The following is a 15,811-nucleotide window of genomic DNA, read 5'->3' on the forward strand; positions in this document are numbered from 1 at the left end:
GGACAGGTACTGCATCCAACCAATTTGTTTGTATCCATACCAGCACTTAGTGGAGTGCTTTAGTACAGTTAAGTAAGCATTTAAATAACATTATTATTATATTTAAACATTTTTGTAGGGAAACGGTGCCAACCCATCATGGAACTTTCCCTTCTTACCTACACCAACCTGCTGACCTCTTGTCTTTTTTGACTGCTTCTCCCTCAGTGGCCTACTCCCAGTCCCTGTCAGTGCCTCTCAGCCTGGTGTTTCTCTCCTGATTTGTCCCTGAAGTTCCTTAGTAGTCCATAAAACAGAAAGATGACCTAATTCACACAGAAGTCTGAATTTTCATCTGATATCTAGTATGAGAAACTGATCTGCTTTTCCTCCCCTTCCCATCGCCCCTACTCTCTCTCTCTGCTCTACCCCCTTCCCCGCCCCACTGCACTTGTGTATATTTGTACATGTTTATTATTCTATTTATTTTATTAATGATATATATATCTGTAATTCTATTTATCTATTTTGATGCTATTGATGCACAGTAGGCACAACTACCATGAAAAAAAAAAACCCACAAAAGAAAAATAGAGCTACTTGGAAACACAGAGATGAAGGAGATAATCTCTCAAGGTCCTTTTGAGTTTGGTTATTCTCTGATGATTTGTATTTTTCCTTATCTCCCTTCAATATATTGTTTTGCTGTCTGTCTCCCCCTACTAGATTGTGAGCCCTCTGTTGGATAGGGATTGTCTCTGTTGCCAAATTGTACTTTCCAAGCGTTTAGTACAGTGCTCTGCAAACAGTAAGCACTCAAATATGACTGAATGATCTCCTTTTAGTGTATACTGCAGAGCCTATTTCATTAAAACATCACTCTCGAAGACAGCAAAGGGAAAACCACATCTTTATTAAGATTAAATGAAAATGCATAAAATGCATTTATAATTAAACATACGGTCAGCTATCCTTTAACAATCATAAGGATCCATGAGATATCACAAGGTTGCAATAACATTAATATTTCCTGTTGTGCTGCCCAAACAGCACAAGCTTTACACGACCTTGTAAGTGGGGGACTTCGGGGTCTGACCTGAAACATGCCAAGCAATTTTACATGATGTTTTCAAATTCAAAACCTGGTGCTAACAGCTTACGATGACCAAAAACTAGGCCAACTCTACAGAAATATAAAAAATCAGAAACTGAGAAAAGAATTAATTGCAGAGCAGGCTTCATTTTGATCATTGCACAACACACACCAACGTTTTTATTTTGATCAGCAAACAATATGAATTCAACTCAACCAGCTACGACAGTAACTGCATTTTTAAAGGTAAATTCAGACAAGAATACATGACAAACAGACATTGCCAAATGAAAATAACATCACATTTTCAACAGGATTGTATTCCGGAAAGACTGAGGCTGACTCAAGGAGATCATTTTCAAAAACACTAATGTTTTGTTTGTGTTTTCCTACTCTGCACTGTCTGTTTTCAAGGAGTTGAACCAAATGAGAAGAACAGCCAGTGAGGTGGCTTCACTCTGGTAAATCCCCCACAATATAGCAAAGGTTGTGTGGAAATGTTTAGAAAGAGAAGCAGATTCCCATGATAAGACTGCTAAATTATTTCTCAAATTGCTTTTGCTCTTGTGTAGACACGACCTAAGTACCCCTCATGAAAGTATATGCCTAGTTTCGGCAAGGGAAATAGCTTCAGCAAACAAAAACATAATTATCCTAACAGAATTATAGAACAGCCCAAGTGTTTTACCAGATGGGTGAGAAATACACATACACTGGCAGTTTGGGCATTTCTGGGCTCAAATTCTCAATAGTCTGAGATAAACAATATTGACCCTATGGTGATCAATGAAAAAACCCAGCAAATCATAACCTTTTGGGGTCTATTAACATTTCCATTAAAATGACAGTGATTTGGAATGTTTACCAGAAAGCTGATAGCCTAAAAAGATTTCCTGAAATTTGTTACCATTATAGCAATTTACAAATTATACGGGTGCAGAACTAAAATCAATGTGATTTTTCTTGATTACTGCTGTTGCTGAGTCTTGCATCCAACACTTCTCTCTTGATTTTTGCCCGGATCTCTGGCTGTGATAAAAGTTCCTTTATCTGTTTCACTTTGGAAAACAGAGCCGTTGTTTCTCTCCGCAAAGCTTTCTCTATTAAATCTACACTGGGATTCTTCCCTGGGGGGAAAAAGAAATTATAAAATACACCTCATATTAAATGAAAGCCAATGAGAAACACCGACATGCGGCACATCAGTTTATCAAAACGGGATTGGAAAACAAAAGAAACCTTTAAAACTAGGCCCCTGCTTCATAGAAAACGAAATACTTTTATCCAAAAAAAACATAATTTACACGAGTGATCTCTTGACGATAAATAAAGGTAACTGCATAGTGGCAGGGTGGTTAAGGAAACTTCCTTGATCTTACATACTGTTAGGCTGTCTCTCTGATGGTCTTTTCTAGCTCAGTACTTGCTGTCTTTGTTATAGCAGAGCAGGTGACGGATGAAGTCAAATAAACCCGTCAGAGGATGGTGATGGCATTTTTTTTTTCCACTTAGAGTTAGGCCTCCCCCACGGCCATAAATTTCAGTCCACTGGGGCATTTACAGGAGTCCAGAGCCATCCTGTTGGGCAGTTAGATCTACTGTCAGTGCAGGCTCATGCCTTTGTTCTTTGATGGCATTTCTGTCTGTTTCTCAGCAGTGCAAACACTTCGATCGTGAAAGAGGACCAGCTCGCTTCCCTGGAGTCAAGAAGGGGTGTGGAAAAAGCACACCTTGAGTCAGTCCTCATGACTCAGCAGAGCTGACGGGGACCTGGGGATGCTTTGCCCAGTTGGTCTTTGTGCCTGGTTCAACTGTCATTGTCGTTCTCATTGCCGTCGACTGCACCTTCTGTTTTGGCCGGACTGCCCTCGGTCTCTTTGGTTTTGTTCTGGGTTTCTTCTAGGTATTGTTGCACGGCCTTGAGGACGGCATTCTCCACCAGCCTCTTGCTGAGCTTTAGCAGTTCCGCATCATCTGGGTCTCCACTAGTCTTCTCACCTATATCCCATAACAGACAGGAAAATCACTGACATTGCATGGCCTCAGGCCAGTTGGCTCCTCTGTGGTTTGGGGAAACTTGGGAGGTTTGGGAGTTGGTTTCCTTTTTTTTTTTGAAAAGGTCTAAGCACTTTTAAGATAGGTTGGATCTTTCAATCTCCCAGAGAAGGTTTCCAAACCCCAAACTGGACTTCCGTTTTGCATTGGCAGGAATGGGCTCCTGTTTGCTGAAATATCGGCCAAAATTATATTCACCAAAATTTACCTTAATCAACAAGTCATATTTATTAAACACTTACTGTGTGCAGGGCATTGTACTCAGCGCTTGGGAGAGTACATTATAGCAGAGTTGGTAGACATGTTCCCTGCCCACAAGAAGTATTAAGCCAATTACAATTTTAAAAGCCCATCTGCCTGTCTGAGACCTTTAACACACAGTTCTCAATTCCCTCCCTAGCAGTCCCTGCCAGGAAAATTCACCCACATAATATTTCCCTGGAAGTGGACTGAAAGTAGGAATTCCATGGATGCTCACTGGGAATCATATCTTTGCAGTCATAGGATTTATCTCCCTTTTAATATATTCTCAGCTACTCCTTGAAGAAAGTGGTGTTTAGCTAAAGCCTGGTTGGTCCCTCTTCAGAAACTAAAGAAGCAGCGTGGCTCAGTGGAAAGAGCCTGGGCTTTGGAGTCAGAAGTTGTGGGTTCAAATCCTGGCTCCGCCATTTGTCAGCTGTGTGACTTTGGGCAAGTCACTTAACTTCTCTGTGCCTCAGTTCCCTCATCTGTAAATGGGGATGAAGACTGTGAGCCCCCCGTGAGACAACCCGATCACCTTGTATCCCCGCAGCGCTTAGAACAGTGCTCTGCACATAGTAAGTGCTTAACAAATGCCATCATTATTATTATTGGTTGACACTGATATTGGTGCAATACACATTTGTATCTGGGCCCCATAGCTGTGTTACAAGGAAAGCAGAGGGCTCTTGCATAGCGTACTGGAAGAATATTCTCAGGGAGTGTATGCTATGTCTCCAGCCCTTGGCATCATTACTGATGGCAGTGAGGTGGTGATGGGTAGATAGTGCCATATTTTCCCTTTCCTTCTGCTGCTCAAAAAGTTCCAAAATAGTCTTTATTACTCCAGGGTCTGATCTGACTGCATTGTACTGACCCTATTGCTTAGTACATGGCAGGGCACATAGTAAGTGCTTAACAAAAATCACTATTATCATTATTATTATTACTATTATTATTATTCTAGGATCCAAGCTAGGAAGAAAGGAAAGATGATCTCTTTGCAGTTCCCCATCCCCCTTCCCTTACATCCATTTGTACAAAAGATAAGGTACCTTTAAAAATGTAACTCCTAACTCCTTACCATAAGCTTTAAAGCACTCAATGATCTTGCCTCCTCCTACCAAAACTCCCTGATATCTTGCTACAACCCAGCCCACACACTTTATTCCTCTAATGCCAATCTACTCACTGTACCTTAATCTTATCAATCTCACCGGCAACCCCTCACTCATGTTCTGCCTCTGGCCTGGAACTCCCTCCCTTTTAACCTCCTCACATCCAACAGACAATCAATCTCCCCACCTTCAAAGCCTTATTAAAAGCACACCTCCGCCAAGAGGGCTTCCCCAACTACGGCCTCTGTTCCTCTTCTCCCACTCCCTTTTGCATCGCCTTTGGACTCGGATTTGCTCCCGTTATTCACCCCTCCCTCTGCCCCACAGCACTTATGTACATATCCATGATTTATTTTTATTAATGTCTGTCCTCTCCTCTAGATTATAATATTGTGGGCAGGGAACGTGCCTACCCATTCTGCTATATTCTGCTCTCCCAAGCACTTAGTACAGTGCTCTGCATGCAATAAGTGCTCAGTAAATATGACTCACTTTGTCCCAGCTGTGAGAACCAGAACATCAAAGGAAGGGTAATGACCAAAGTGAATAGTAAGGGTGTCTGTCAGTTTAGATTGTTCCTCCTAGCAGCTGGAACTAGACTAGACAGAACACCAAGTGTGGTGACTTGACTTGGAATCCCACTGCTGATCCAGTTGAAGGGAGATAAGGAAAAATACAAATCATCAGAGAATAACCAAACTCAAAAGGACCTTGAGAGATTATCTCCTTCAGCTCTGTGTTTCCAAGTAGCTCTATTTTATTTTTTTTTTTTGGGGGGGGGGGGGGTTTAATGGTAGTTGTGCCTACTATGCGTCAAACTGTTCTTTGCTCTGGGGTAGATACAAGTTAATTCGATTGAACACAGTCCCTGTCCAGCAAGGGGCTTACAGTCTAGGTTGGAGGGAGAACAGGTATTTATAATCCCTATTTTACAGTTGTAGGAACTTAGGCACAGAGAAGTTGCTCAAGGTCACAGTGCAAGCAATTGATAGAGCTCAGATTTGAATCCAGGTCCTCTGTCTCCCAGGCCCTTGCTCTTTCCACTAGGCCATGCGGCTTTTCCATGTTGTTGTTCTCAACAGTCATTGATTTTCTCATTAAATATAATCATAATGATGGTATTTGTTAAGTGCTTACTAAGTGCCAAGCGCCTTTCTAAGAGCTGGGTGGAGACAACAATCCTCCCTGAATACCCCATGCTAGTGTTTTATCACCTTGAGAGTCAGGAATCTCCTTCTGATGTTTAACTGAACTCTCTTGTGCTTTCACTGAAGCTTATTTACTTCTCTTCAGGCCTCAGGGAACCTGGAGGCCGTCAGTCGGCCTCTTTCCCATAAAACTCTCCACATTTCTTCTGGACAGGGAATGTGTCTATTGTTGTACTGTACTCTCCCATGTGCTTAGTACAATGCTCTGCACACAGTAAGCACTCAATAAATTCAACTGAATGAATGAAGACATCTATTAAGTAGACCCTTAATCTTCTCTTCTCTATAGCAAACAGCCACATCCCTTTCCTTAAGTAACCTATTGTAAGACCTTGATGTATTCAGGACTCTTCACTGTACCGTCGCTAGTTTTCCAGTTCCACTATGGGTGGTAACCAAAACTGGCCATGATTCTCTTAAGAGGCATCACACAAATGCTAGTGGCAAGAACAAATAGCTCCTTTTCCCACTGTGGGAGGGAGAGAGCAAGGGAACTGAAAATGGGAGCCTTCTCTCTGCTCTTCAAAGAAAGGGATTGGATTGTAACTCTCTGCAAATTGCTTCATGCAGGTGTGTGTGTGTGTGTGTGTGTGTGTGTGTGTGTGTGTGTGTGTGTGTGTGTGTTTTAGCTGTTCCTGAAGACTGGGTCTCCCTAGCATCCATGATGCCACTTTGAGGTAGAACAGAGTATAGGAGAAGCAACGTGGCCTAGTGTATACAGCACAGGCATGGGAGTCAGAAGGACCTGGGTTCTAATCCCAGCTCTGCCACTTGTCTGCTGTTTGTGGGCAAGTCACTTCACTTCTCCATGCCTCAGTTTCCTCATGTGCAAAATGAGGATTAAGACTGTGAGCCCCATGTAGGACAGGGACTGCGTCCAACCTGATTACCTTGTAACTAGCCCAGCACTTAAAACGGTGCTTGGCACATAGTAAGCACTTAACAAATACCATTATTATTATCCTGCTTCCTGTGCAGTACCTTCCCCAGATATGCAGCCTCTAAAAAGAGCCAGGTTGAATAAGATTTACACCACTACTCAAACTGTAATAATAATAATAATAATGATGGAATCTATTATGCACTTACTATACACCGGCCACTGTACTAAACACTAGAGTGGAGAGAAGCAAATTGGGTTGGACAAAGTCCCTGTTCCACATGGGGCTTACAGTCTTAATCCCCATTTTACAAAAGAGAACTGAGGCACAGAGGAAGTGAAGTGACTTGCCCAAGGTCACACAGCAGACAAGTGGCAGAGCTGGGATTAGAATCCAGGTCCTTCTGACTCCCAGGCCTGTTGTCTATTCACATTAATGCACTATAAAGAGATCTTGGGTAGGCAAAACAAATAATTACAATCAAATAAAAAGATCTTTCCCAAGGGTAAGATTAGACTGTAATAACTAGTAACTCACTAGCTATTAGTAACTCCCTAATAATATGCTACTCTAAATGTTTTAAGTAAGCTTTATCTCAACTCTCTCCTGTTCAGTGCACACTACGCAGATAATGACTTCAAACACATTAGCAGTTATCTGGAAGAATGAACATACTGTGGCCTTTTCCAATATGAGAAAGGAAAATCAAACATGGTGGCTACAAAATATTTGTTCAGTGTATGCCCATATGCTAAACAGTGTTTTAGCTCACTCTATATGCCTGACACTTCTGCAGTAGGCAAATGTATCAATACCTTCAGAATCACAGCTCCATGAAGTAGAGACCCTGACATTTACGACCTCTACTATCAAACCCTAGTGAGAAAACACACACACACACACACACACACACACGTCCCCCCACCCCCAAAGCAGAGGATTGATATCTTGACCTAAGTCACTCGGCAAAGTACCACCCAGTTCTAACTGAATTTTCTGGGTAATTGTAACTGCCACTGTGAATTTCTAATAACTCTCCAGCAGGCAAATAAAAATGGACAAGTACATAAACCAATGAATAAATAATGCTTCCAACTGAACAGGACCTTCTCTCCATCCTCCTGATAATTACACTTTTATACAGTATCCACTGAGGTGTTTAGACAAGTGCAAGTACAAAATATGAGAGTTTAGGGCCACAACATAGGAAAGTCCTGTATGGGTCAACTTTCAATGCTTGGCCCAGTCTGATCTATATCTCAGCCTGACATGCAATAATAAATTTAAGGTTTGGCCTTCAAGTCTCCCAGATGTGCTTCTGCATAATGCAAAAGGAGGCAGGAGTTATTTACTAAATCATTAATCGTATTTATTGAACACTTACTGTGTGCAGAGCACTGTACTAAGCGCTTGGGAAGTACAAGTTGGCAACATATAGAGACGGTCCCTACCCAACAACAGGCTCACAGTCTAGAAGGGGGAGACAGACAATAAAACAAAATATGTGGACAGGTGTTTTGTTTGTTATAATAATGATAGTGGTGATTGTTAAACTCTTACTATGTGTCAAGTACTATACTTAATACTGGCGTAGATACAAGATAATCAGGCCCCTCAGAGTCAAAGAAGGAGAGAGATGAGGTACTGAATCCCCATTTTGCAGATGAGGGAACTGAGGGTCAGAGAAGCTAACTTGTCCAAGGTCACACAGCAAATAAGTGGTAAAGGCAGGATTAGAACTCGGGTCCTCTGACTCCCAGGCCTGTGTACTTTCCACAAGACCACACTGCTTCCCTAACATTTGCCTAGCATTTACACTTCTACTTAGCCATAGCTGTCACTGGGCCTTAAATCTCTATTTAATAACCTCTGAGACTAACATCTGAAACAGATTTTTGCCAAGCCTCGTGTGATAATTCCTTGATGTCGGTTCTGCAAAGATCATAGCATACAGTATCTCAAACAACAGGGGATTTGATTCCTTTTCTCCCTGGGAACCACCCATTCCCCTGGGGTGGCAGAGAAGGCACCCTCCTCAACCTGTTCCTTCCTATGTCCCAGGGTGCTGCAATTTCATTTGTGCTATACCTTCCTTGTGTATAGGGAAGACTTCAAACCTGAGAAGAGGGAGTCAGAAAATACAGAACATAGGCAGCCTCTCGACCTTCAGTCTACACAGTGCCTTCTGCATTTGGTTTCTAATCCAGGCCCTTGGAAACAAGGGAAACTGAGGTGAATCTGCCCAGGTGCTCAGAGCCTTCTGAACTGCTTGGTTCTGCATCAGTCAACCCTCTTTCTTGCCCACCCCCCACAAAATGATATTTAGTGGAAATGATTCACTGATTGATTTAAAGGAAGGTCAGAGCAAATTATACCTTTCAAATGATGAGTTCACACTACTTACTCATCCACATTCCTCTCTTTCCACTCTTCTTCCTCCTATCTGTAATTTATTTTGTGTTTGTTTTACCTGTCAAATTGTAAAGTCTCTCAATGAGGGCAGGGATTATGTCTTCATACTATACTGTACTCTCTCAAGGGCCTCATATAGTGCTCTGCCCCAAGTAGGTAAGAATGATAGTATTTGTTAGGTGTTTACTATGTGCCAAGCACCAAAGTAAGCACTGGGGTACATTCAAGATAATCAGGCCAGACACAGTCTGTGTCTGTCTTTGGACTCTAGACTAAAAATTTGTTTAGGGCAGGGAAGGTGTCCACCAACTCTGTCATACTGTATTCTACCAAGGGCTTAGCACAGTGCTCTGCACACAGTAAGTGCTCAATGAATACAATTGTTGCCAACTTGTACTTCCCAAGCGCTTAGTACAGTGCTCTGCACACAGTAAGCGCTCAATAAATACGATTGATGATGATGATGACTGACTCATAGTCTGAGGAGGGAAAACAGGCATTTGATCTCCATTTTACAGACGAGATAATTGAGGAAGGGAGAAGTTAATTGACTTGAGCAAGGTCACACAGCAGGTAAATTGCAGAGCTGGGATTAGAAACAAGTCCTCTGAATCCTATGCCCATACTCTTTGGGTGCTCAATAAATATGACTGATCGATTGATTTATTGGTATTTCATTCATTCATTCAATTGTATTTATTGAGCGCTTACTGTGTGCAGAGCACTGTACTAAGTGCCTGGGAAGTACAAGTTGGGAACATATAGAGACGGTCCCTATTCAACAGTGGGCTCACAGTCTAGAAGGGGGAGACAGAGAACAAAACAAAACACATTAACAAAATAAAACAAATAGAATAAATATGAACAAATAAAATAAATAGAGTAATAAATACATACATATATACAGGTGCTCTGGGGAGGGGAAGGAGGTAAGGCAGTGGGGATGGAGAGGAGGAGGAGGGGGAGAGGAAGGAGGGGGCTCAGTCTGGGAAGGCCTCCTGGAGGAGGTGAGCTCTCAGTAGGGCCTTGAAGGGAGGAAGAGAGCTAGCTTGGTGGATGTTGGGAGGGAGGGCATTCCAGGCCAGGGGGATGCCGGGGGTCGACGGCGGGACCGGTGAGAACGAGGCACGGTGAGGAGGTTAGCGGCAGAGGAGCGGAGGGTGCGGGCTGGGCTGGAGAAGGAAAGAAGGGAGGTGAGGTAGGAGGGGGCGAGGTGATGGACAGCCTTGAAGCCCAGGGTGAGGAGTTTCTGCCTGATGCATAGGTTGACTGGTAGCCACTGGAGATTTTTGAGGAGGGGAGCAACATGCCCAGAGCGCACATGGAAAATTGGATCAACCTGCAAAGAATACTTTCTACAAGGGAGACAGTATAGAATTACATTGTACTTTTCCACCTAACAAATTAATCTCATTTACTATGCACTTACAAGAAGGTAATCAGTCAATCAGGTCAGTCACTGTCATTACCAACATTTTTCAAAGAGGTAAACTGAGGCACAAGAGAGGTTAGGCAACTTCCCTAATATTAAGGGCTAGCTCAGTGACTAAGCTGAGGCTAGAAACTAGGTCCTTCAACTCCCTGGTTTATCACTGTGTCCTCCAGAGACTAAACCACTAGTTTCTCAAAACTCTAATAACTAAGCAGGTTCTACTGTCAGCAAGGTCCAAGGTTCCGATGCCCAAAGGCTTTAAATTTGGCTCTGAGACTCACAAGGTCGGCCTTGAACAAAGAAAACAAAGTAGAAATCTCTGTTCCTCCTTCCACAATGTGGAGCACACAAAAGGAGTGGTTAAAAGGTGAAATAGCTCTGAAAGAAGACAGTGAAAGTCTTTCACTGTCTTCCTACCTTAGCAGTTAGAAGTTTCTCCCAGTGCTGTGAGACCTTGGGCCAAGTGACTTAACTTCTCTCTGCTTCAGTTTGCTCAATATAAAATGGGGATGCGTTAATGGGCAGGGACTGTGTTTGACCTGCATCTACTCCAGTGCTTAGTCCAGTGCTTGGCACACAGTAAGCCCTTAACAAATGCCACAATTATTATCCCTCCTCCTCCCCAGGTCAGGGGAGGAGAGTCATTTGGGTTTATTAAACAACAAAAACAAGATGCCCAAAGGACTGTTGCAGGGACTGCTGAAACTGGGAATGTGAGAGCAAGGAGGGCAGAGGAAATGTTTTAAGGAAGTGGTTAAACAAAGTCTCCGGCACTGCTGCATCCCAGCTGAAAACTGGAATCAATTGCTGAGGACAGACCAGCTTGAGGTCCTGCATCCAAGAAAGGAGTGTCTCTCTCTCTGAACAACTGCTCTGTAAAGAAAGAGAGGCAAGGAGGTAAAAGAGAAGCAGCATGAGCACCAGCCCAGGAGTCAGAGGTTCTAATCCCAGCTCTGCCACTTGTCCGCTGTGAGAACTTGGGCAAGTCACTTAACTTCTCCGGGCCTCAGTTACCCTGTCTGTAAAATGGGGATTAAGACAGTAAGCCCATGTGGGAGGTGGACTGGGTCCAACCTGATTAGCTTGTATGGCACTTAGTACAGTGCCTGGTTCATCGTAGGTGTTTAACAAATACCATAAAAAAGGGAGAAAACAGTACAAGGGCTGCAAAAACCAAACATGAAAACACAAGGGGCAGGTTTTTTTTCTGTGCCTAATGTAGCTGGAATAGTGACTCCCTTTAGTCTTGTCTGCTATATACTCATTCATAGGTGAATTTCAACCTCAGTGGTGTCTTCAAATAAGAGGGACATATATATATGCATGGGTGTACAAATGCACATACACACGTAACCAGTTAGTGATCATAAATTGCTACCATATTGGACACTGATATTTCTAAAAGGAGGAACACTGGCGACCACCCCCTCCCCAAATACTTATTTGATGATTACTACTTATTTGATGTACCTGTCTACATGTTTTGTTTTGTTGTCTGTCTCCCCCTTCTAGACTGTGAGCCCATTGTTGGGTAGGGACTGTCTCTATATGTTGCCGACTTGTACTTCCCAAGCGCTTAGTACAGTGCTCTGCACACAGTAAGCGCTCAATAAATACGATTGAATGAATGAATTAGTTACTAGCACGGGCTTGGGGGAATGAGTGTTTGAGAGGGTTGGAGTGTGCATGGGTTACAGGTAGGAGTATCTAAGATGGGGTGTAATTTTATATTTACTCCATTTGAATTTGTCCATCTGGAATGAAACATAACAAACCAAATCTCCTTCAGTTGGTGGTTGCTCTTGCTACTCTGAAAATAGGGTGGCCAACTTCCCTATACGCCTACCCATTCCTTTAAGTAGTGCAGCATATTCATCAAAGAGAAGCCAAGTTATTAATAAATTCTGAATTACAGGAACTGCACAAACTGTAGAACTGCTGAGCTATCAAGTACAGTGAGAGCCTATATGGATGTAGAAACTGGGCCAAACAGAAAAGATGGAATATATTTCCTCTAGACTGTAATCTCGTTGTGGGAAAGGAATCTGTCTGCTAACTCTGCTGTGTTGCACCCTCCCAATGCTTAGTACAGTGCTCTGCACCTAGTAAATGCTCAATAAATACCATTGATTGATTGATATTTCAAACTGAGGTAGAATTTTGCCCTATATGGCTGCAAAACACACACAAAAGTGGGTATCCAGACAAAGAATTCAAACTAGAGGATCGTTTGCCAAGATTTTCAGAGATGTTGCCTTTTTTTAATCAAATCAAATTAGTTTCTCTGCTTAAAGGAACATACACAATATCGCTCACTAAAACAGAGTCCAACAAGAAAGTGAGAGTACCCCATCCTTCCATTCCACTTCAGTGTCTGAAAAAAGGAAAAACTAAAGTCCCATATGCTCCCTCACTTGACTGTAACTTTATTGTGGGCAGGGATTGTGATTGCTATATCGTGCTGTGTTCTCCCAAGTGCTTAGTACAGTGCTCTGCATGCAGTAAGAGCTCAATAGGATTGGTTGATTGTTTGAACAGTCTAAGTTTCTGTAAAAGACTGCTCGAAGCAAAATGCAGCAACAGGGCAAGATATTTCCCTCTCAAGATCAAGGGTGTTTTTGATGCTCCTTTCTCTTTCTATTTTGAGATCCCAGGCCACATCACTCCCTTTCTTGAAGAGACACTACTATGATTCAGCTTTCTCTGGATTTTGCATTTTCATTCCGAATGATGCACAGATTTTTTATGATCCTTTATTGAGAAAGGCCTCCAGGACAAGTAGTATCCAATTCTCAACAAGGATTACAATTTGCTGATTTTGTCATGAAAAACATTATGCTTAGGGATCCTTTCCAGTATGATTTGAATAACTTTGGTAGGCCTACAAATTTAACTAATGCTTCAAAGATAACAGTAGAGTGGACTCCACTGTGCTAGTATTATCATTTGAACTTTATGATCCTAAAACTATTTATTTTTAATAAACTATGTGAGAGATCAAACAGAAGAAAATGATCTCTATCTCCAAGCCAGCTGTGTATTAAGTCCCAAGGTCAAACACATATCACAGCTTCTTTGTTTTAAGAATTTCATGCAGTCTGGGTTAAGCAAAACCACTAGTGACTTTAATGGGAAACTGTTTTCTTGCTTCCCATAGTTGCAATGTCCTTTGCTAAAGCAAGTTCAGGTATTGGAGAATGTCCTCCCCTACTTTACACATGTTGAAATGATGGCAAATACACTCTTGACTAACTCAAGAAGAAGAAATCAATCAGTCAGTCAATCAAAGGTATTTATTAAGCCCTTTGTGCAGATCACTGTATTAGGCATTCGGGAAAGTACAATCATTCATTCATTCAATCGTATTTATTGAGTGCTTACTGTGTGCAGATCACTGTATTAAGCGCTTGGGAAGTACAAGTTGGCAACATACAGAGATGGTCCCTACCCAACAGCGGGCTCACAGTCTAGAAATCCACCGGACTTGGTGGATTAAACCCATTTCTTCTCTTGGCTCAGAAGAATTGAACTTTTCTGCAGTGGATTTTGGAGGACTCATATACTTTCTTTCTTAAATTCTGGCAGCACTTAGAGATCTTTGCCAAGAAAGCTTGGTCATTAGGCCAACCACAAATCCAACTTTCTCCCTCTATGCCTTTCCAGATCTTTCCCTCTTTACTTACGGTTTTACAGCGAGTAAACCCCAGCGGCAAGTAAAGACTCACTGCCTGCACCTCTACCCTGCTATTGTTTAGAGCAAGCCAGCAGGCATTTGTTACTGACCAGGACAACTGATTTTCTCATCCACTTCCTCTTTTTCAAATTCACTACTCAACTATTCCTACTGAAATGCCTACAATTTGTCACAGCTGCAAGCCTAGGGATCTCAGCTGTTGTCTAATTCATCCACCGTATTAACAGAGGGTGGATATTGGCTACTAGATATTCTTACATCTGTGTAAGACTGGGGGAGCCAATCAAGAGACAGGCCTGGGAAGCAGAAGACCTGGGTTCTAATCCTGCCTCTGCCACTTGTCTGCAGTGTGACCTTGGGCAAGATATTTAACTTTATGTGCCTCACTTCCCTCATCTGAAAAATGGGGATGGAATACCTGTTCTCCCTCCTATTGGGACTGTGAATACCATGTGGTACCTGATTACCTTGCTATCTACCCCAGTGCTTAGTTCAGTGCTTGGAACATAGTAACCACTTAATTAACCACAATTATTGTTACTTTTTTAAAAATGGTATTCACTAAGCACTTACTATGTGCAAGCAATAAACATTGAGCTAGATACAAGTTAATCAGGTTGAACACAGTCACTGTCCTACATGGGGCTCACTGACTAATTAGGAGGGAGATCAGGTATTAAATCCTCCCTTTACAGATGAGGAAGCTGAGGCACAGAGAAGTTAAGTAACTTGCCCAAGGCCACACAGTAGCCAAGTGTCAGAGCTGGGAGCTCACTGTCTAATTAGGATGGATATCCGGTATTGAGTACCCCCTTTACATATGAGGAAACTGAGGCACAGAGAATTTACATAACTTTCCCAAGGCCACTCAGTAGCCAAGTGTCAGAGCTGGGATTAGAACCCAGGTCCTCTGACTCTCAGACTAGTGCTCTTTCCACTAGGTCACACAGCTCCCAAAGGAAATGGGGAATTCTGACTTCCTTTTCCTGAGTTCCTTCCATGTTTCTGCCATAGCACACCTCTATCCTCTCCTCAATCCTTCTTCCCCACTCCACTAGGCCCTTTTACCTAGTTTAAGCTGTGTTTCTGTTGTAAACATTTTGGATGCATTTAATTCCTAAAATGGCAAAATACGCATACTCTGTTCTGTCTGAACAGGTATTTCCCTTACTAGTTTTGGCTAGCATGTGGTGGTAGAATTAGGGAATGTTCTTATGACAACACACACTTATTTGGATATAGCATGGTGTAATGTCAGAAGAAGTGGTTGTGAGCACACGTGGTGTCGGACGGGGGAAAATAAGCTGCATCACGAAGTTTCCTTCACATGGGGTTTTGCATGAAAACTACCTCGTGTTACAGGAGAACTGAGGGTGTCTGCCAATTAAATATCCTGGTGGGGACTCCATTTTTGATATTTTCCAGGCACAACAATCCTCAAACTTTATATTTCTCTCCTTGTTATGTCATATAAAACCGTAAAAGAGCCCCTTTGTACCTTTGTTAATGGACTTGCAAAAGGCAGTGATTGCTACCTAGTGTAGGATGTGTGTATAATAACATCCTGATCAGTTGTCTCTAAGTTTACTGGCTTTCTACAAATCCATGTTAGCATCCCATTATGAAATGACTAGGAAAATTTGGCCAAAATGTGCCTACTGGATCTTTTCTTTCTTCTTTCCATTCTCTCTTTTGAGGA

At 42.4% G+C, this 15,811-nt stretch overlaps 1 protein-coding gene across 5 annotated transcripts in view; it reads right to left on the minus strand.

The window, feature by feature from the left end:
- Positions 1-866: 866 nt before the first annotated feature.
- The window catches only part of AKAP7 (A-kinase anchoring protein 7), a 148,969-nt gene continuing 134,024 nt past the window's right edge, over positions 867-15,811 (minus strand). For 4 of the 5 annotated variants that reach the window (XM_038770910.1, XM_038770919.1, XM_038770931.1 and 1 more), the window contains one exon: positions 2,106-3,070. In XM_038770910.1, the coding sequence (XP_038626838.1) occupies positions 2,880-3,070 (191 nt within the window). In that variant the 3' untranslated portion in view covers positions 2,106-2,879. Of the gene's footprint in view, positions 3,071-15,811 lie in introns of all 5 variants that reach the window. The other variant, XM_038770949.1, reaches the window with a different exon arrangement.

The sequence above is a fragment of the Tachyglossus aculeatus genome, chromosome 2, assembly GCF_015852505.1.
Source record: "Tachyglossus aculeatus isolate mTacAcu1 chromosome 2, mTacAcu1.pri, whole genome shotgun sequence".
Lineage (NCBI taxonomy): Eukaryota > Metazoa > Chordata > Mammalia > Monotremata > Tachyglossidae > Tachyglossus > Tachyglossus aculeatus.